The sequence below is a fragment of the Aspergillus tanneri genome (assembly GCF_003426965.1).
Source record: "Aspergillus tanneri strain NIH1004 chromosome Unknown AapTan_7_pilon_pilon_pilon, whole genome shotgun sequence".
In the NCBI taxonomy this organism is placed as follows: Eukaryota; Fungi; Ascomycota; class Eurotiomycetes; order Eurotiales; family Aspergillaceae; genus Aspergillus; species Aspergillus tanneri.
Genome location: NW_022984634.1, coordinates 1,622,530 through 1,638,809, shown reverse-complemented (window position 1 = coordinate 1,638,809; position 16,280 = coordinate 1,622,530). Strand labels below are relative to the sequence as shown.

The 16,280-nt window shown below is 45.7% G+C and overlaps 5 protein-coding genes across 5 annotated transcripts; 3 read left to right on the top strand and 2 right to left on the bottom strand.

Moving 5' to 3' along the window:
• Nucleotides 1-221: 221 nt before the first annotated feature.
• Nucleotides 222-4,519, top strand: ATNIH1004_007123 (uncharacterized protein; the record flags this gene model as incomplete). The annotated part of the gene is made up of 4 exons (XM_033571750.1): nucleotides 222-478; nucleotides 529-685; nucleotides 757-1,222; nucleotides 1,293-4,519. The coding sequence occupies 4 exons, from the start codon at nucleotides 222-224 to the stop codon at nucleotides 4,517-4,519; spliced, it is 4,107 nt and encodes a 1,368-aa protein (XP_033425065.1).
• Nucleotides 4,520-4,890: 371 nt separating this feature from the next.
• Nucleotides 4,891-10,082, bottom strand: REV3L (DNA-directed DNA polymerase zeta catalytic subunit REV3; the record flags this gene model as incomplete). The annotated part of the gene is made up of 2 exons (XM_033571749.1): nucleotides 4,891-9,308; nucleotides 9,848-10,082. 2 exons carry the CDS (start codon nucleotides 10,080-10,082, stop codon nucleotides 4,891-4,893), a joined length of 4,653 nt encoding a protein of 1,550 aa, XP_033425064.1.
• A 377-nt stretch (nucleotides 10,083-10,459) lies between these two features.
• slu7 (mRNA splicing protein SLU7) lies at nucleotides 10,460-11,893 on the top strand (the record flags this gene model as incomplete). The annotated part of the gene is made up of 1 exon (XM_033571748.1): nucleotides 10,460-11,893. The coding sequence occupies one exon, from the start codon at nucleotides 10,460-10,462 to the stop codon at nucleotides 11,891-11,893; it is 1,434 nt and encodes a 477-aa protein (XP_033425063.1).
• A 979-nt stretch (nucleotides 11,894-12,872) lies between these two features.
• RPL37A (60S ribosomal protein eL37) lies at nucleotides 12,873-13,481 on the top strand (the record flags this gene model as incomplete). Its single annotated transcript, XM_033571747.1, has 4 exons — nucleotides 12,873-12,876; nucleotides 12,957-13,019; nucleotides 13,153-13,224; nucleotides 13,342-13,481. 4 exons carry the CDS (start codon nucleotides 12,873-12,875, stop codon nucleotides 13,479-13,481), a joined length of 279 nt encoding a protein of 92 aa, XP_033425062.1.
• Nucleotides 13,482-13,955: 474 nt separating this feature from the next.
• Nucleotides 13,956-15,263, bottom strand: ATNIH1004_007119 (uncharacterized protein; the record flags this gene model as incomplete). The annotated part of the gene is made up of 3 exons (XM_033571746.1): nucleotides 13,956-14,279; nucleotides 14,384-14,842; nucleotides 15,000-15,263. 3 exons carry the CDS (start codon nucleotides 15,261-15,263, stop codon nucleotides 13,956-13,958), a joined length of 1,047 nt encoding a protein of 348 aa, XP_033425061.1.
• Between the last annotated feature and the right edge of the window lie 1,017 nt (nucleotides 15,264-16,280).

The following is a 16,280-nucleotide window of genomic DNA, read 5'->3' as shown; positions in this document are numbered from 1 at the left end:
TGAACGGCTTGTCGACCACTATCCAGCACAGTATCCCTCAGCAGACTCCACTCCACCGCCCTTTCCAGCCTACTAGGATTCAACAGACTAGCCATCCTCACCGAGAAGTTGGGACGAGCTCTCGTTCTCCATCTCCTATTCCTTTTTCTTCATCTTCCATCTGTTCCACGTTTTCCTCCAGTCTCTTCCCAGTCCATGGTCTCTCTCAATCTTCTAGTAAGATGCCACCTCAGAACCGAGCTATTCCAGCCAAAAGTTCTGCTCGTCAGTGCAAGAATACGTCCCAACAACAGCCGCCACAGATACTTGCACCATGGAGGTTTTGGGACTCGGTCGCCGTAAACATTTCGAACGTACCTAACGAAGCGACCACATTCGACCTCTGGCAGGCATTTCAGAAAGAGGGTCATGTCTTTTCCATTGATCTGTTCGAGGATTTCCATGGGAAACGGGAGCCTAAGGGGAGAATACGCTTTAAGTATGTTTTTGAAACCTCTACTTCTGCCTCTGTAACTGACCATTGCGTAGGCCGCCGCCTGGCACAGACTTCTGGACGAAGGGGAAATATACCATCAAACTCCCCAATAAGAAGATATTCACTATTACAGTTGCTCTCAGTACCAAACGTCCTGACCTCCGGATCCCTAGTCCTACGAATCCGGACGTTCATTATCCGGCTGAGGTGGTAGGCCTCATTGTTCAGTTTGATTCACAGACTACTCATAGAAAAGTTCTAACGCTTCTTCAATGGTCCAGAAAATACCAATCTCGTCTATGGATATTGGGGTTTTGTTTGACGAAGTAACCCTCCTGCCAATGCGCACAATTGGGTCTGGACGGAACGAACAGGCTTTTGTAGTCCTTGATGTGAGGAATAGGACGTTGATTGTTCGTTTTCAGCTCCCCATCTTCAGTGCCAGACACAAGTCGGTTTCATCCGACACGTCGCTACAGGAATATCGTCTTAAAATCCCCTTTGTTCAATTAGCTGAGATTTATCAAACCTCAGACCCTGTTTCAGGGGTGATATCTCATTTCACTGTACTCTCATCACCTCCGGCTTACCATCGACGTCTTTCAAACATTGCCACTACTTTCGTAGATGACAATACTTGGAGAGACTCGGACACTTGGTTCCGACAGACATGCATTGTTCACAATCCTCAAGAGCTGTCTTCTCTTCCTGTTAGCCTGAGGAAGAAAAACCCTGTTATTGATATTGGTCAGGACTTTTCCTTGTGCTTCGCTCCTTTCGAGTTTTTGCCCTAGCTTACTATTTATTCATTATACAGGTCGTTGGAATGCTTTTAAGATAAAATACTCGGAGAACATTGGCCGAGGAACCGAATTCACCTTACTTCACAATATCCTTGAAGACTACAATGTTAGGATCGTCAACACAGATCGGTTCACTCAATGGGACGAGCATAAAGAGCGGATGCCGCCGGTCTGGAAATGGATCGACCTTTCAGATACGCAGATGCCTAAGGCTCCAGTCTCTTCTCTGGAAGAATTGATTGACCCGAATTATATCCATCTGCCATTCCCTGTCCGTTACCAACTCGAGGTCTGTCTATCAAATGGATACCTCTACGAGTACACAATGGCCCGTGGATTCGTTATCAAGCTCTCTGAACTTGGGGAAGGACAATCCATAAAGCTCTTGGAGCATGTGGCAGCTAAGAAACAGGTCTACTATGATCCAATGAAAATATTCGATCTTAAATTCGTTAGGGGGGCAACAGACGTGAAAACTTCACCTTACTGTTGTTACATGCGCTCAGCCAGGATCACGCCGAGCACAATCTACTTCAACACCCCCACGGTGGAAATTTCAAACAGGATAATAAGGCACTATATCGAACACGCTGATCGCTTCCTTCGAGTCCGTTTCACAGATGAAAAGCTATTTGGTCGCATCAATTCAACTGTTGACAACACCATGGATGAAGTTTTTACTAGAATCAAGAGAGCGTTGGCTAATGGAATTGTCATTGGTGACAGGCGTTACGAGTTCCTTGCATTTGGAAACTCGCAGCTCCGGGAGCATGGCGCCTATTTCTTTGCGCCGCTACCTAACCTCACCGCTGCTAACATCCGTGCATGGATGGGCCACTTCAATGACATACGGAATGTGGCCAAGCACGCTGCAAGGTTGGGCCAATGCTTTTCCACAACCCGTGCCATTTCTGGCTGTCCTGTGCATGTACGTCACATCGATGATATTAAGCGCAATGGATACACTTTTTCCGATGGTGTCGGTAGGATCTCCCGGTTTCTCGCTCAAATGGCAATGTCAGAGTTAAAAATCAAGACGCCGACGGGCGACCCTCCGTCCGCGTTCCAATTTCGGCTCGGAGGCTGCAAGGGCATGCTCACTGTCTCCCAGGAAGCTCAACGTCATGAGGTGCATATTCGGAAAAGTCAATACAAATTTCCAGCCATCCATTCTGGGTTAGAGATTATTCGATGGAGCCAATTCTCTATAGCAGCCTTAAACAGGCAGTTGATCATAGTGCTATCTACTCTTGGTATCTCAGACGAAATATTCCTTGCCAAGCTTAAAACCATGCTGCAAGGCCTAGATGAAGCCCTGGAGAGTGACACAAGAGCCATCTATTGGCTAAAAAAATATGTGGATCCTAATCAAATGACCATTGTTGTCAGTCAGATGATCCATGATGGTTTCAGAAGGGCAAAAGAGCCGTTCATAACATCCATCCTATGTCTGTGGAGAGCCTGGCACCTTAAGTACCTGAAAGAGAAAGCCAAAATTGCCATTGACAAAGGCGCTTCCTTGTTGGGATGCATGGATGAGACAGGTACTCTCAATGGGTACTATGCACACAAGATTCCAGGAAATGATGCTACTCTCGATGAACATATAGCGGCACTGCCTGAGATCTTCCTTCAGACATCTCGGCCCGATAATGGTGGAAGATACGAGATTATCGAAGGCATCTGTATCTTGGCTCGTAATCCATCGCTTCACCCTGGAGATATCCGAGTCGTAAGAGCTGTTAACGCTCCACAGTTAGCCCATCTCCATGATGTGGTTGTCTTGCCTCAGACGGGCGATCGAGATGTTGCAAGCATGTGCTCTGGTGGAGACCTGGATGGTGATGACTACCTTGTGATTTGGGATCAAGATTTGATACCTGACGATTGGTTTCGGGCTCCTATGAAGTATACAAGCAACAAGGCGCGGGATCTAGATCACGACGTGACAGTAGACGAAATTACATCCTTTTTCGTTACTTACATGAAGAACGATTGCCTCCCTAAGATTGCCCACGCACACCTCGCTTGGGCAGATCGTCTTCTAGACGGTGTGAATGAGGAAAAGTGTATTCGTCTTGCTCAACTCCATTCAGATGCAGTCGACTACAACAAAACAGGAATCCCAGCGCATATGACTCGAAACTTGGAGCCTCATTCATGGCCTCATTTTATGGAAAAAATTCATAAGCCAAAGGAGAAAATTTACCATTCAAGGAAAATCCTCGGTCAGCTGTATGATGCCGTTGAGCGTGTCGACTTCATTCCCAGCCTCGAAAACCCTTTTGACCAGCGAATCCTCGGGTGTCAGCTAGTAGTTCATGAAGAACTTTACGATTTTTCTAGGGAGCTAAAATCCCAATACGACAGCGCAATGCGACGGATCATGGCACAGCATGAGATCAAGACGGAATTTGAAGTCTGGTCTACTTTCGTTCTCAGCCACTCCAATATGAGCAAGGACTATAAATTCCACGAAGAAATTGGAAGCATCTCATCTTCTCTCAGCGAATCGTTTAGAAAACAATGTTACAATAAAGTCGGTGGTCGCAATTTTGAACAACTTGCTCCATTAGCAGTTGCCATGTACCGTATCACGCATGAGGAAATGACGACTGCCCTTGAAAAATATCGAAACGAGAATATGAATGGGGACAAGATGTTCGTCAACTCTGTTTCCAAGATGGAAAAATTGCCTCTTATTAGTTTTCCGTGGGTGTTATCTCATGTTCTAGGGAAAATTGCAATGGGGTATTATGAGCTGTCGGAGCATACAAGTACAGTGCACGAATTGTATCAAAACTCCCACAACTCATCTTTAAATCGACACCCTTCACAGACGGAAAACCAGCCCAGCATAGGCCACTCGAACCGAGAAGATCCCTTTGGTATGTTTTCCGACGATATTAGTGGAAGTGCACCTCCTCAATCGGAGTTAATTTCGGGGGCGAACAGTAATACTGTCGAATCCCTAGAACAACTTGTTGATTTCGGCCTCTCAGAAGCGCAGATGCCATCGTCATCATCTCTCTCATCACCTCCTATCGAAGGCAACATTAATTTGCTCGATTTCAATACCGACCCAGTAGATAGTGGCCGCGCTGGATCAGAGGCCGCCCCGAAGATAGAAACGACATTCAACTCAGTCATAGAAGCTGGAAGTGACTGCGATGAAATCGTCGAAGAAGACGATCATGAGCCCACTGCACTCGACAAGCTTAATATGATACTCAATGCTTGAGCGAGATGGGAGAATGATATGGCCTGATTCTGACGAAATGTCATTGAAAATCAGATTCAACGAACATTGCACTGCAATAAGCATGTAATTTAAGAATTTAAGGCCGTTTTCTTTTCTTTTCTTTTCTTTTTTTTTTCTTCCCAAATAAACAGAGACAAATTGTAATCGAGAACTTTCGTATTGTTCAAGTAGCCGATTTACTAAATCCAAATGGTATCTTACCACATCGGGTTATAAACGCCAATTGTCAGTAGTGCCATTATCCAGAACTCTTTGCTCCATGGAGGCTTTTAAGACACCCAGAAACCTCAGCACCATCATCCAGTTTTAGCCTCAGGTCTTGTAGAAACTCCAAAATAATACTGCTACCACTACCACTCCAACGTACTCTCACGTTCATTCTGCAGCAACTTAACAGCCGGATCCAAAACACTCGTGGTATGTCTCCAATTAGCCAAGTGCCTGGTCCTAGAATAGAAAACAGGACAGTCTTTGCTGTCACATTTCACGTCATCATCAAATGCAACACCCATACAGGAGCGACAAACACGGTATAGGTCTGATACCCTTTTCTCCGCTTGCCGCTGTCGACGGACCAGACCAAGCAAGGAGATATGAGGCTGTTGCATGCACTCGGGACACACGGGTGTGCTTGTGTCTTGGAGCTTCGCCCTGCACACAATGCAGGTCGAGGAATTCATGTACGATTCCAACGTCTTCTTGAGATCCTTCCTTGTGAAGGCAGCTGATCCTTCTACTCGGCGGATTCGTTGGATTTTGGGCATTTCTTCATACCATTGGCGGACATTAGCGCCAACCAGATTAAAGATTCGTTCCAAAGGAGGAATGAGGTTCTTAGTGATGTAGTATTCTGCATCGAGTTCTAGCTGGGGATCGTAGAGAAGGGCTTCCGGCGGTACGCAGCGGTCAACTAGTCTAGATCCGGGGGCACCAGTCACCACAACATAGGGGATTCGTTCGCCATATTGAGGTTCCGAACGTGGATCCTCGAGCATCTTCTTGGTGCTGATCAGGGCACCAGGGGGCAGTTGGCCTCTTTCGCTGTAGGTGCCAAGTCTCACCTCTCGGGCAAAGCAGAAGTCCTGGATCGAGACCATTCCTTGTAGGATCTTGTTGCACTGTTTTTGGAAATAATTTTTGACTTGGCTTAGGTCTGCCGTTCGGAAGAGGATCTTGAGAGCCTTTTCTTCAATCTTTTGCTCTGCGGGGGTACCATCTCGTCGGACTGTTTCGATTCCCTTTGCGTCGAAATGGGGCTCTTTTTGATCCCTGTGTTCGTATTTAAAGCCCACATAACGTTTCTTAGCCAGAAGCACACATGGATGATACACCTTCTCGAACTTGAGCTTCACGGGATGCGGGTTAATTTCTGTGACGGCCTTGGCGATCTCTTCTCCGATGTTGAAAGCTTCATCTCGTGTTCGCCCCCGGAGATAAACGAAAAGGCTGTCTGTATCTCCATATACGACCTCAGCACCCCATCGCTCTACAGAATGAATAAAAGCGATAGCTTTTTCGAGTGTTTCTCTCCCCGATTGCACGATGCTATCTGCTATCTCAGAGCAAGGCATCCTTCCAGAAAACGAGGCAGAAGTATAGCCATATGTAACGTTAGCAATAAGCTTGAGAGCGAGCTGTCTATTATTCAAGAGATGTTGCAGTGCTTTGTCGTCCTTGTCCATTTTCATCCCAGTTTTCACCATAACCCGGGTTTCTAGTATTTCTGCAAGCATTTTTGCAAGAAGCGATTTCCGGACTTCCGCTTTCACATATATCATACCATTCGGTGCGATATTGATCTTGTCTTCAAGCAGCTCTAACAACCCCGGCTGCCTTTTGTAGTCCATAAATCCCATTTTGTCTCGGGCCCTCCACTGCTGCGCCCTTCCAAGAAAGGTTGAATAGCAGTAATTGTAAGCAATCATGATACTAGGGTATAGGGACTGAAAATCCAAAACTATAAGTGGGCTAGTGTAAAAATCGCTCAGGGGCTCCATAACCAACGGAAGGCATTCAAGAGCATTCTGTTGTCCAACCTGCTTCCTACTCGGGGATACAAGTACGAAATTCTCGGGCTTCGCAATACGAAACATCAAAGATTCGACTTTGAATTGGGACCCTCGTGAGTAAACGGAGTAGAAGTCTATTCCCAATAACCTCGCCTCCTCACTGGTTCTTGGTATCAGTTCATTGGTCTCCAGAATCTCAATATTCATTTGCACGCGAGAAGCGAAGTAGTTGACAACCTTCACGAGGTCACGAGGTTTACCACTCTGATACCATTCTGTGAGATCGCGAAAGGAGTAATGTGGAATTCGTCGGTGAAGCAGATGGAACACGACATTTTCCATACTGTATTGAAGTAGGTTCAGCTCATTCCTCATTGCTCGCCATATATTAATCGTATGTCGCCCTGTGATTCGAATAGAAGAGGTATGATTGAAGCCCCATCGATCAGCATCCTTCCCAAATTTCCCGTGAGCTTGTGATTTCACTCTTGACAGCTCATCACAAATATTGAAATCATACTTCTTTCTGGCTCTTTCGATCACATATCCCCAGGAGCTATTGTGCACCTCATATCCAGTTATAATGTCTGGATCATACCATCGGACAATGTCCACTAATCTATTGATCAAATCAAGTTCTGTTGCCTCATGCTCCACGTCGATTTTGATAGCCTTCGAGATTTTTAGATCCGGTCTATCAACTTCACCTTGGAAAACCATTCCAACATGAGCACCAGAAATGTGACTGTTTACATCAAAGTCTTCATCTTCTGAACGTATGCACCAGAAGATGCAAGAAATCTCGTCTTCCTCTGGGTTCGGAACAAGCGTGCTGCGAGTATTGACATGAAGTTCTATGCTCATGATGCTCATATATTGTGCAGGGTGCTCAACGTTGGCTGATTTTTCTTTTTGTGAATATTTGAAACCACATCCATTCTTCTGTGTAGGTCCCTCAATCTGTGAAAGCTCATTTAGCTTTACTTCCGGTTTTAGCTTAAACCGTTTTGCCTCCGTAGCATGAGGTTTGTTTCTTGAATTTTCGTTTTCAAACCAATTTATGACCTCTGAGCGACTTGGAGGCACAGGAGCAAATTCCCATACTTTGCTGGTGGAATGTTCGCGTAAGTACTGATCAGTTTCTTCCTGGTCATTTCTATCTTGTATAGTTGCACTTTGCTCACCCAGCATTGCAGGTGAACGCCCTGATGGATCAAAATCAGACAGATAATGAATACTATTTCCCCCCAACCGAAACTCTCTGCCGGCATAATCTCGAGGTCGGTCAGGAATATCAGCCACATCACTATAAAAGGCATTTTGGTAAATAGCAGGCGGATAGCCGTAATCATTGAGTGTAGATGAAATCTCGCTAGCGCTAGGGCAAGGCAGCCGCAGGCAGCAAATCCGACTGGTTAGAGGTATATTGAATGCCTCATAAATCATGGGGCCCATTTGTGACATATAAGTATTAGAGGTGTCACTGTTTGTTTCTGTAGCCGAGATCTCCAATAGCGGGGAGCTTTTTAATCCATTGGCACTGTTGGAAATATCTGGAGTAGAATCTGTTTTGCTTGAGATCTCAGGTGTTGTCTTTGACGTGAAACCAGCCTCCTCGCTGAGACGTAGTATAGTTATAGGATCATTTGGATCTTTAACAATCGGAAAGCTGAGCCTACTGCTTTTACCGGCACCTCTAGGCTGAACGGCTAGCCTTGAATCTGAAATCTTCGACTGGGAAGACCCGGTAGCACACAACGCTTCCAGGATATCAGTATCGGCCATCTCTCCGATTCTAGGTTTTGCATCCATATCGCGGATAGTATCTGAATATTGTTGTTGTACATCATGAGACCTCCTATATGTGTCTTGTGGGGAGCCACCATCAACAATCTTCATTCTCTTAGATGGGATGTCAAGATGAGCAAAGTCGTTTCCTGAACGTTTAAGAGAATTTTTCGCTCTCTGAATATCTGAACGGATATTTTCTCGGGAGTTAATTTCCTTTAATTTATTTGGCGCACCAGACTTATGATCGTATGCATCCCTAGGTTCAGCTTTCGTCGGTTCAATGTGGCGTTGCTGTATGGGATCATTGGATAGACAAATCTCCTGTTCCGTATATTTTCGAAAAGGATGGATTAAATCTATGTCATCCAGAGGATCATTATTGGAGTCTATTTCTTCTTGCTCATTCTCATCTTCAGAGAGTAAGTCGGCGGCTTCACTATCATCTGAGCAATAAGAATATTCATCAGACTCCGCTAGCAACGGTGCATCGTCTTGAGCATGATGTTCAGCGCTCGCCAATACACCCGTACTTTGGTTTCGATGCACATGCGGTTCTAAAGTTTCTTTTTTGTCCGCGAAAAAGTCCTCAACGCTCTCCAAAGTGGTCTTGATATTATCCTCGAAAGATCCTTTGCCAAAAAAGTTATGGAAAGTGATGCCTCCATCCCCTCTTTGTCGTTTTTCTTCGTCGGCGATCTGGGAGACCAATAGACGATATTCATCCTCACGGATCCATGGCCCATGTGAGTTGCTCCTTGGATTAGCTGATAGCGAAGTCAAGTCCTCAGGACTAAACGGACTACTACCAGCATCTACAATTCCAAGCCTTCTCTTCCTCCTGTGTTTTTCATCCTGCCACAACCCTGCCATGCTAGGGACAAGTCGCTCATTCGAAACAATCGGGTTCAGAAACTCGTTGAAATCATGATGAATCGGCCGAGGGCTAATATCGAGTCGATTCAATATATCTTGTACAGAGACATCAACCTCAAGTGCACAATGGCTTTGCTTCGAGAGAGCTGATTCATCCGATATGCAGTCTTGTGGTATTGATCGATCATGCCAACGATGGGATAAATTCGTAAGTTCGAGATATTCTGGAACAGGAGACCGAAACATAGCCTTGCTACATTTCATAAATGCACATCCATACAGACTATAATCACACATCCATTGTGGGATATATTGCAGATGGCTTTCATAAGGCTGCAAAGGGCGTTTCAATACAGCCCCCTGAAGCAACAAGTCTGCCAGTCTCGTTGTATAAATTGGACTCAATAAATAAATTTTGAAGAAAAAGCGGTAGCCCACATGATATCCATAGAATGGAACACCCTTCACTAAAGTGATATGAGCGACGAAAGCAACCTTCTTATCATATGCGTTGCGATGGTAGCTTGCTGCCAAGGCATGATCGATTGACAGATGTAGGTCCCTTATTGCTGATGCCACTAGCAACAAATTAGTCCCGGAAATTAAGGGAAATAATGTAGGCTAATAAACTAACCATTGTCGGGATCCAAGCCACCACTGTACTCCACGTAAAGGTAAGGAAACGCGCCATGCACATGGGCGCATACTTTCTGACCAGTCTCCGTTACTCCAAATATTCTGATTACAGGAACTTTAGGCCTGTACTGCTTTACAGCAGCTCCCTCTCTATAAGGAAGAGGAGGGTCAAACTCTGACGGGACCGCCTGGTAATGATCCACGCAATTGAGGCGCACTTGAAAGGGCTCCATCAGTTGAGGTTGGGACAGCCGAGGCTATCAGCAACATATCGTACAAAGATAAGGTATGCTTCATATCAATAAGTCTCAAATGCGGTTGTCACTCCTAGTCAGCTTGCGATCTCACCCCTCTCTTTGCGATGAGTATGACGTGTTGCAGTAATTATTAAGAGAGTTCGCGACCCGAGGAGCGAAAGAACGCCTAGTCACGTGATACATGCGCCTGTCGGTATCTTCAAAGCTCGACCTCCGAAGTTTGAGTGTCGGATACCACCAACAGCAGACCTTTGGCTAGCAATCATATTTCAAAATACATCAATCAGGAAACTGTCTTTCTTTTTTTTTCCAATTCCCGTGTCGACTGGAGTAGTCGCAAGCGCTTATACGCAATGTCACGAAAGCCCGCCGATGTGGCGTCAAAGGAACGCAATGAGTACATTCCATCCTTTATCTCCAAGAAGCCGTTCTATATCGACGATGATTCTTCCGCAAACGACTATTTAGAGCATCAGCGTCTACATAAGTCGACCACTGACCAGTCGAAATGGTACGAGCGCGGAAAGCGTGTCGGTCCAGCCGCCACCAAATATCGAAAAGGAGCTTGCGAAAATTGTGGCGCCATGACACACAAAACAAAGGAATGCCTAAGTCGGCCTCGAAAACAAGGCGCTAAGTGGACAGGCAAAGATATTCAAGCCGACGAAGTTGTACAAAATGTTGATCTGGGATGGGACGCTAAAAGAGATCGATGGAATGGTTATGATCCTAGCGAATACCGCCAAGTTGTAGAGGAGTATGAAGAATTAGAAAAGCTGAAACGGGCTACGAAGAAAGATGTCGAGAATGGGCAGAAGACAATTACAGATGGCGGCCCGGATGATGAAGATGCGTCGCAGGAAGAGGCACGATATGCCGAAGAATCTGACATGGGAAGACAGCAAAGCACCGCCACTCGCAACCTACGAATTCGGGAGGATACTGCAAAATACCTGCTGAATCTTGATCTTGACTCTGCCAAATATGATCCTAAGACACGCCGAATGGTTGATATGGGTGCTCAGGATGATCAAGCCGCAGCTCTTGTCGCGGAGGAGAATTTTGTTCGCGCTTCCGGTGATGCGGCCGAGTTTGAGAAGGCTCAAAAGTACGCATGGGAAGCACAAGAACGTGGCTCACAAAAGATCCACTTACAAGCAAATCCGACGTCCGGGGAAATTTTGCGGAAAAAGGAGAAAATCGAAAGCGAGGATAAACGTCAAGCTCAGCGAAAAGCACTATTGGACAAGTATGGTGGACAGGAACATCTAACGCCGACTCCACTTCGACATACAATGGTCGTCGAGAACGAAAGGTTCGTAGAATATGACGAAACTGGTGCTATCAAGGGTGCACCTAAAAAGGCGGCCAAGTCAAAATATGCTGAAGATATCTTCACCAATAATCACACTTCTGTATGGGGAAGCTGGTGGCACAACTTTGAGTGGGGCTATGCTTGTTGTTTCTCAACAGTTAAGAACAGCTACTGTACCGGAGAAGATGGAAAGAAAGCCTTCGAGGAAGCAGACAAAATGCTGATGTTAATGGAGAATGATGAGAAAGCTGAAGCCCCCGATGAAAGCACCGAGACAGCTAATGCACATGTGTCTCGGAGTCCTCAAGTACAGACAGAGCAGACAGAGCCCAGGACCACTTCGAAAAAGAGGACGTTAATGGAAATACAGTCCGGTGTTACGGAGGAGGAATTGGAGTCGTATAAGCGGAGCTGTCTTGCTGCGGAAGACCCTATGGCTGCGTTCATAGGGAAAGACGAATTTGAGCAATAGTTACCAGCATTTTGGCATATGTCACTTTATTCTCATGCATATCGGCTACATCTTCTATACAGGCGTTTGGCGCTATAAGGAATACCCAATTGACAATATAATGGATACACAAAATTCTTTTTTATCACTAAGATTATGCCATGCAGAATGGAACTGAGGCTTTACATTAAAATAGATGTTGTGATTTTGTCTATGCAAGGCGATCAATCAACTGCTGTACTTGTTAGAGCATGTTATCACGTGATATGTAGCTCTGTAGGCGTCGGTAATTACCCAGGTAAAACTCGTAGTTTTACATATAACTAATCCTAATTTGGAATAGCGCTAAATGTGTCTTGGCAAAATAGTATTCGCGGGTGCCTTAGTCATATCCTTAATAGCAATATATATAATATATATCGAGGGCGGGGCAAGGAAGGAGTCAAGCAGACAGACGATCGGGGGATCTGACATGGGTGTCAGTGAAATTTTGATATCTGCATTCTGATTAGCTGGTCAAACCTAGTCCAAAAAACGATGTACTTAATGTTCAATAGTTGTTGCTTTTTTAGTTGAATTGCTCATAGCCAATTTTATGTGAGAAATTAAAAATGATAACTAGCAAATAGATGCGTGAGTTGCAGTATATGACTTTACTATATTTAGTATAGTCAAACCTATATTAATAAGAATTCCTAATTAGACTTGGTTACCTGTGAAACTACTAGTGTAATTTCCAAAGCCCAGCTCTGCCGGGTCAGGTCCCGTGATTTATCACGGCCAGGGCACAAGCCCTGGATACCACAACTCGCTTAACGACAGCCCCCCAGATCTCAGCGCGCAACTTCTGATACGCCTAGCGACGACGACAACGACAACTAGCCCTTCAACGGAATCGCCAGGTAAGTTTCTCCCCATTGGATATTTCGATGCGCATAAATGCACTAGAGAAATTTTCTGCTGACAATTATTGCGTGACTTTACAGTTCCATAACTCAAGATGAGTATGTGCAAATTTAATATCCCACTGAGCAACAAGTGCCTTGTCGTCGAGAGACCTTTTCCAGACTGACACCGATTACAGCGAAGGGTACCTCCAGCTTTGGCAAGCGCCACAATAAATCCCACACTCTCTGCAGGCGTTGTGGTTAGTATTACACCGCGAATGACACCACCCGGCGAAATCTTTACGGATCGCTATACTGGATATAACCAGAGGAAGTCGGGAAGGTATAATGAGCAGCAAATGGGCTAACACGTTCCGATTTTTCCGATTTCAGGCCGCCGCTCCTTCCACATCCAGAAATCAACTTGTTCCAGCTGCGGTTATCCCGCCGCTAAGACTCGCAAGTGTAGGAATTCCCCCGAGATATATTGAGTTTTGTTTCTGTGCTTGGTCAATAAATGGATTTATTGGCATTGTTCATTTGGAGTGGAATTATTCGCTTACGAGTTTTTGTTGGAATCAGTTAACTGGAGCGAGAAGGCCAAGCGACGCAAGACCACCGGCACCGGTAGAATGGCCCACCTCAAGGATGTCCACCGCCGCTTCAAGAACGGATTCCAGATCGGCACCCCCAAGGGCGCTCGTGGTCCCGAGAGCCACTAGGTTAATTTCGACGTCGTAATTATGATCTCGGAGGCTGGAGAGAGGGCTGGTATGAAAGGCCTGGTATCTGAAGTAGTCGGTGCCAGGCGAAAAAAGACGCTTTCCCGTGGAGTCGGTGTTGGGACAAGTCTTAATTTTGTCGTCATAACATGGTTATTCTAGAATAAGGACGGCAAATGGAAGACAAAAATTTTTGTGGGTTTGAAAGGGAAAGCAGGCATGAATTTCCTTTCTTGTTTATGGCTGGCGAATATCCCATATCCGGACAGGTACATTATTGAGATGTCTCCAATGTGATCTGTCTTCCTGAATACACCCATTCTCCAAGGACTCCTGCGTTCTTCTAGCAGCCGGTTTTTAAGATAGCCTTATATGACAAGCAGGCCGTGACAAATCAGTCTATTGGCACTGTCCCTTCTATTTACATACGCCTTAACACCAACCATAGACAAAATCCATCGCAGCAGAGAATCTCTATTCCCCTCTTCCAAAGACGCTAACGCCTCCGTCCCTCTGGACAAAGTATAAGACTTCCTTCTCCTCCCATTTTCCCTCGGAACTCTCGTCGGATCGGCCCCACGCACCACCTTTACTAATTCTCAGCACACCGCTAATATCCCTTGCAACGCCAGTCTCCAAATTTCTCAGCTGTATCACCATCTGTGCTCGATGGGCAGATCCTATGGCGAACGCAGCATGCTCTGTTTCCAACGGCGTAGCCGGCGCATAGTTGGATGCAGATGCGTTCTGGATCAACGGGGAATCGGCGGCGAGTATCATAACGGTTGCATAAGCGCTCTGCACAGGAAACGAAAGTTAGCAGGAAAACCCAATTGTAGGCCTTTTAATGTATGGATGACTTCTGTGCGAGACCCAACATGCAGATAAATACTAGTACGCACTTGTTGTAGGCCCATTATCCACTCGTTCATCTCCGTAGCACCTATGCCTCTACTTGGCCCCGTCGCAGCGAGCAGAAGATCCGGCTGGTCAATAATTAATAATACTTCGGATTCTTCTCCATCACCAGTGGACAGGTTCTTGACCACGGTTGAAATTTCCTGCTCGAGAGAGTCCAGAGCTGCAATGCCATTGCCTGAAAGGCGCAGTCGCTTTACAGGGCCGATCTCTCTTGACACCTGAGGTGGGTTGCCATTCGGTGCTCGCGGCACAGTTTGCGGGGCTCGCGCTGGGATCGTACTAGGTTGGGACCGAATGGGGAGTACTGTTCGAGGGACAGTACCGGGCAATCGTGACGGAGAAGAAGGTTCAGCTGCAGCTACGGGGGCATGGAAAAGCTCGGAGAGTCCATCGACGAAGGCGAATTGGCTTTTGTCAGTGAGGCGTGGAAGGTCCAAACCCTAGAGATGTCAGTACATGATATCACTGGAAAAACAGGCATGAAGAAGCGCAATACGGGAAATAATGCAAGCGTGTCCTGATATCAATAAAAAAACAATAATATATATGATAACTAGCTCATACACGCGGGAAACAAAAAAAAATCGCAATACTCACCAGTCGTTTTGCCTCCGATTTCCAAAATTCCCAACCCCGCAGAAAACTAACGAGCACAACCTTTTTCTTCTTCCTGCCACCGTTCTCATGGAGCCCAAAGGTCTCGTCGGAGTTGGTCGACGCACTAAGTGCTGTGTATAGGAATCGCAATACTAGCCAGTTTCCTGTCGCACCTAGTACTGAGGACAGGATTGTCAGAGACGACTGGGGCAACGAAGATACATAAGGTGTGAGAAGATGCGGAACTGGGGGTTGGGCAGGCATGATTGAGAATGTGCGGGGAGTACTGAAGCCGCTTATGGCCTCACCAGATAGCAGAAATAGAGCACAATCGGAAACAGTGCAAGTGATGTTTCTTACTGCTATCGCTTCTCACTTTTTCTGACAGTGTTCGCGGAGATGAGTATAAAAAAAGCTCTACCCAACCGTATGATTGGTCAGTGTCCATTTCCGCTGCGCCAAGACTGTCCATCACGTTTCCTTATCAATGGGGATTACTCCGCAACTGGGCATGGGAAATAGGCGTATATAGGATATATTACGATTCCTTTGGAAATTGAGTGGCTGATTTATGCCATATACATACTGGGAGATAATGAAATAGATATATCAGATACGTGGGTAGACAATTCATACTACGAGAACATAGTCGTATAAATATATGTTCAAGCCATCCCTCTGTAAAATACATCCTTCATAATGGTGTTAAAGGTAATGTAGCCATTCTACCTTATTTATTATGTGTAGATAATCTAATATAAAAACTATACACAATCTTAAATCAACTGGGTGTTAGACCTCAAATGACAATGTACTACAGGAAGTGTACATGCCGATCCTATACTAATATAGGTAGGCAGTCATCAAGGTGCTGAGAAGTGAGACATTAATATTTCTATAGCAGAGCAAGACCCTTCTGCGGTGCTTCTAATTATCTTATAGGTACATAGTATTCATCTAAGAGCACATCACTGTGCCTTGAAAGGCGAAATGCAGTCCAATAAGCCGTCTGGTCCAAAGGGGAAATACCCCTGCCTGGTGGATTCCTGAAATTTAGGGATGCAACCGTGGGAGTATCGGATCACCTGACCACACCCCACACCCAACGGGCAATCAAACGCCCCAACTTCTTGGATGCAGAAGGCTTCATCCGAACATAACCAGATACCACCCTCCTCTCTCCGTTGGAATGGGTTCGGGGGTTTACGTCTGTCTCGGATGTTTCTTTAGCCCCTCTTCCCTTAAGGACGTGGGCTTTTGAATGTTTTCCGTGCCGATCGT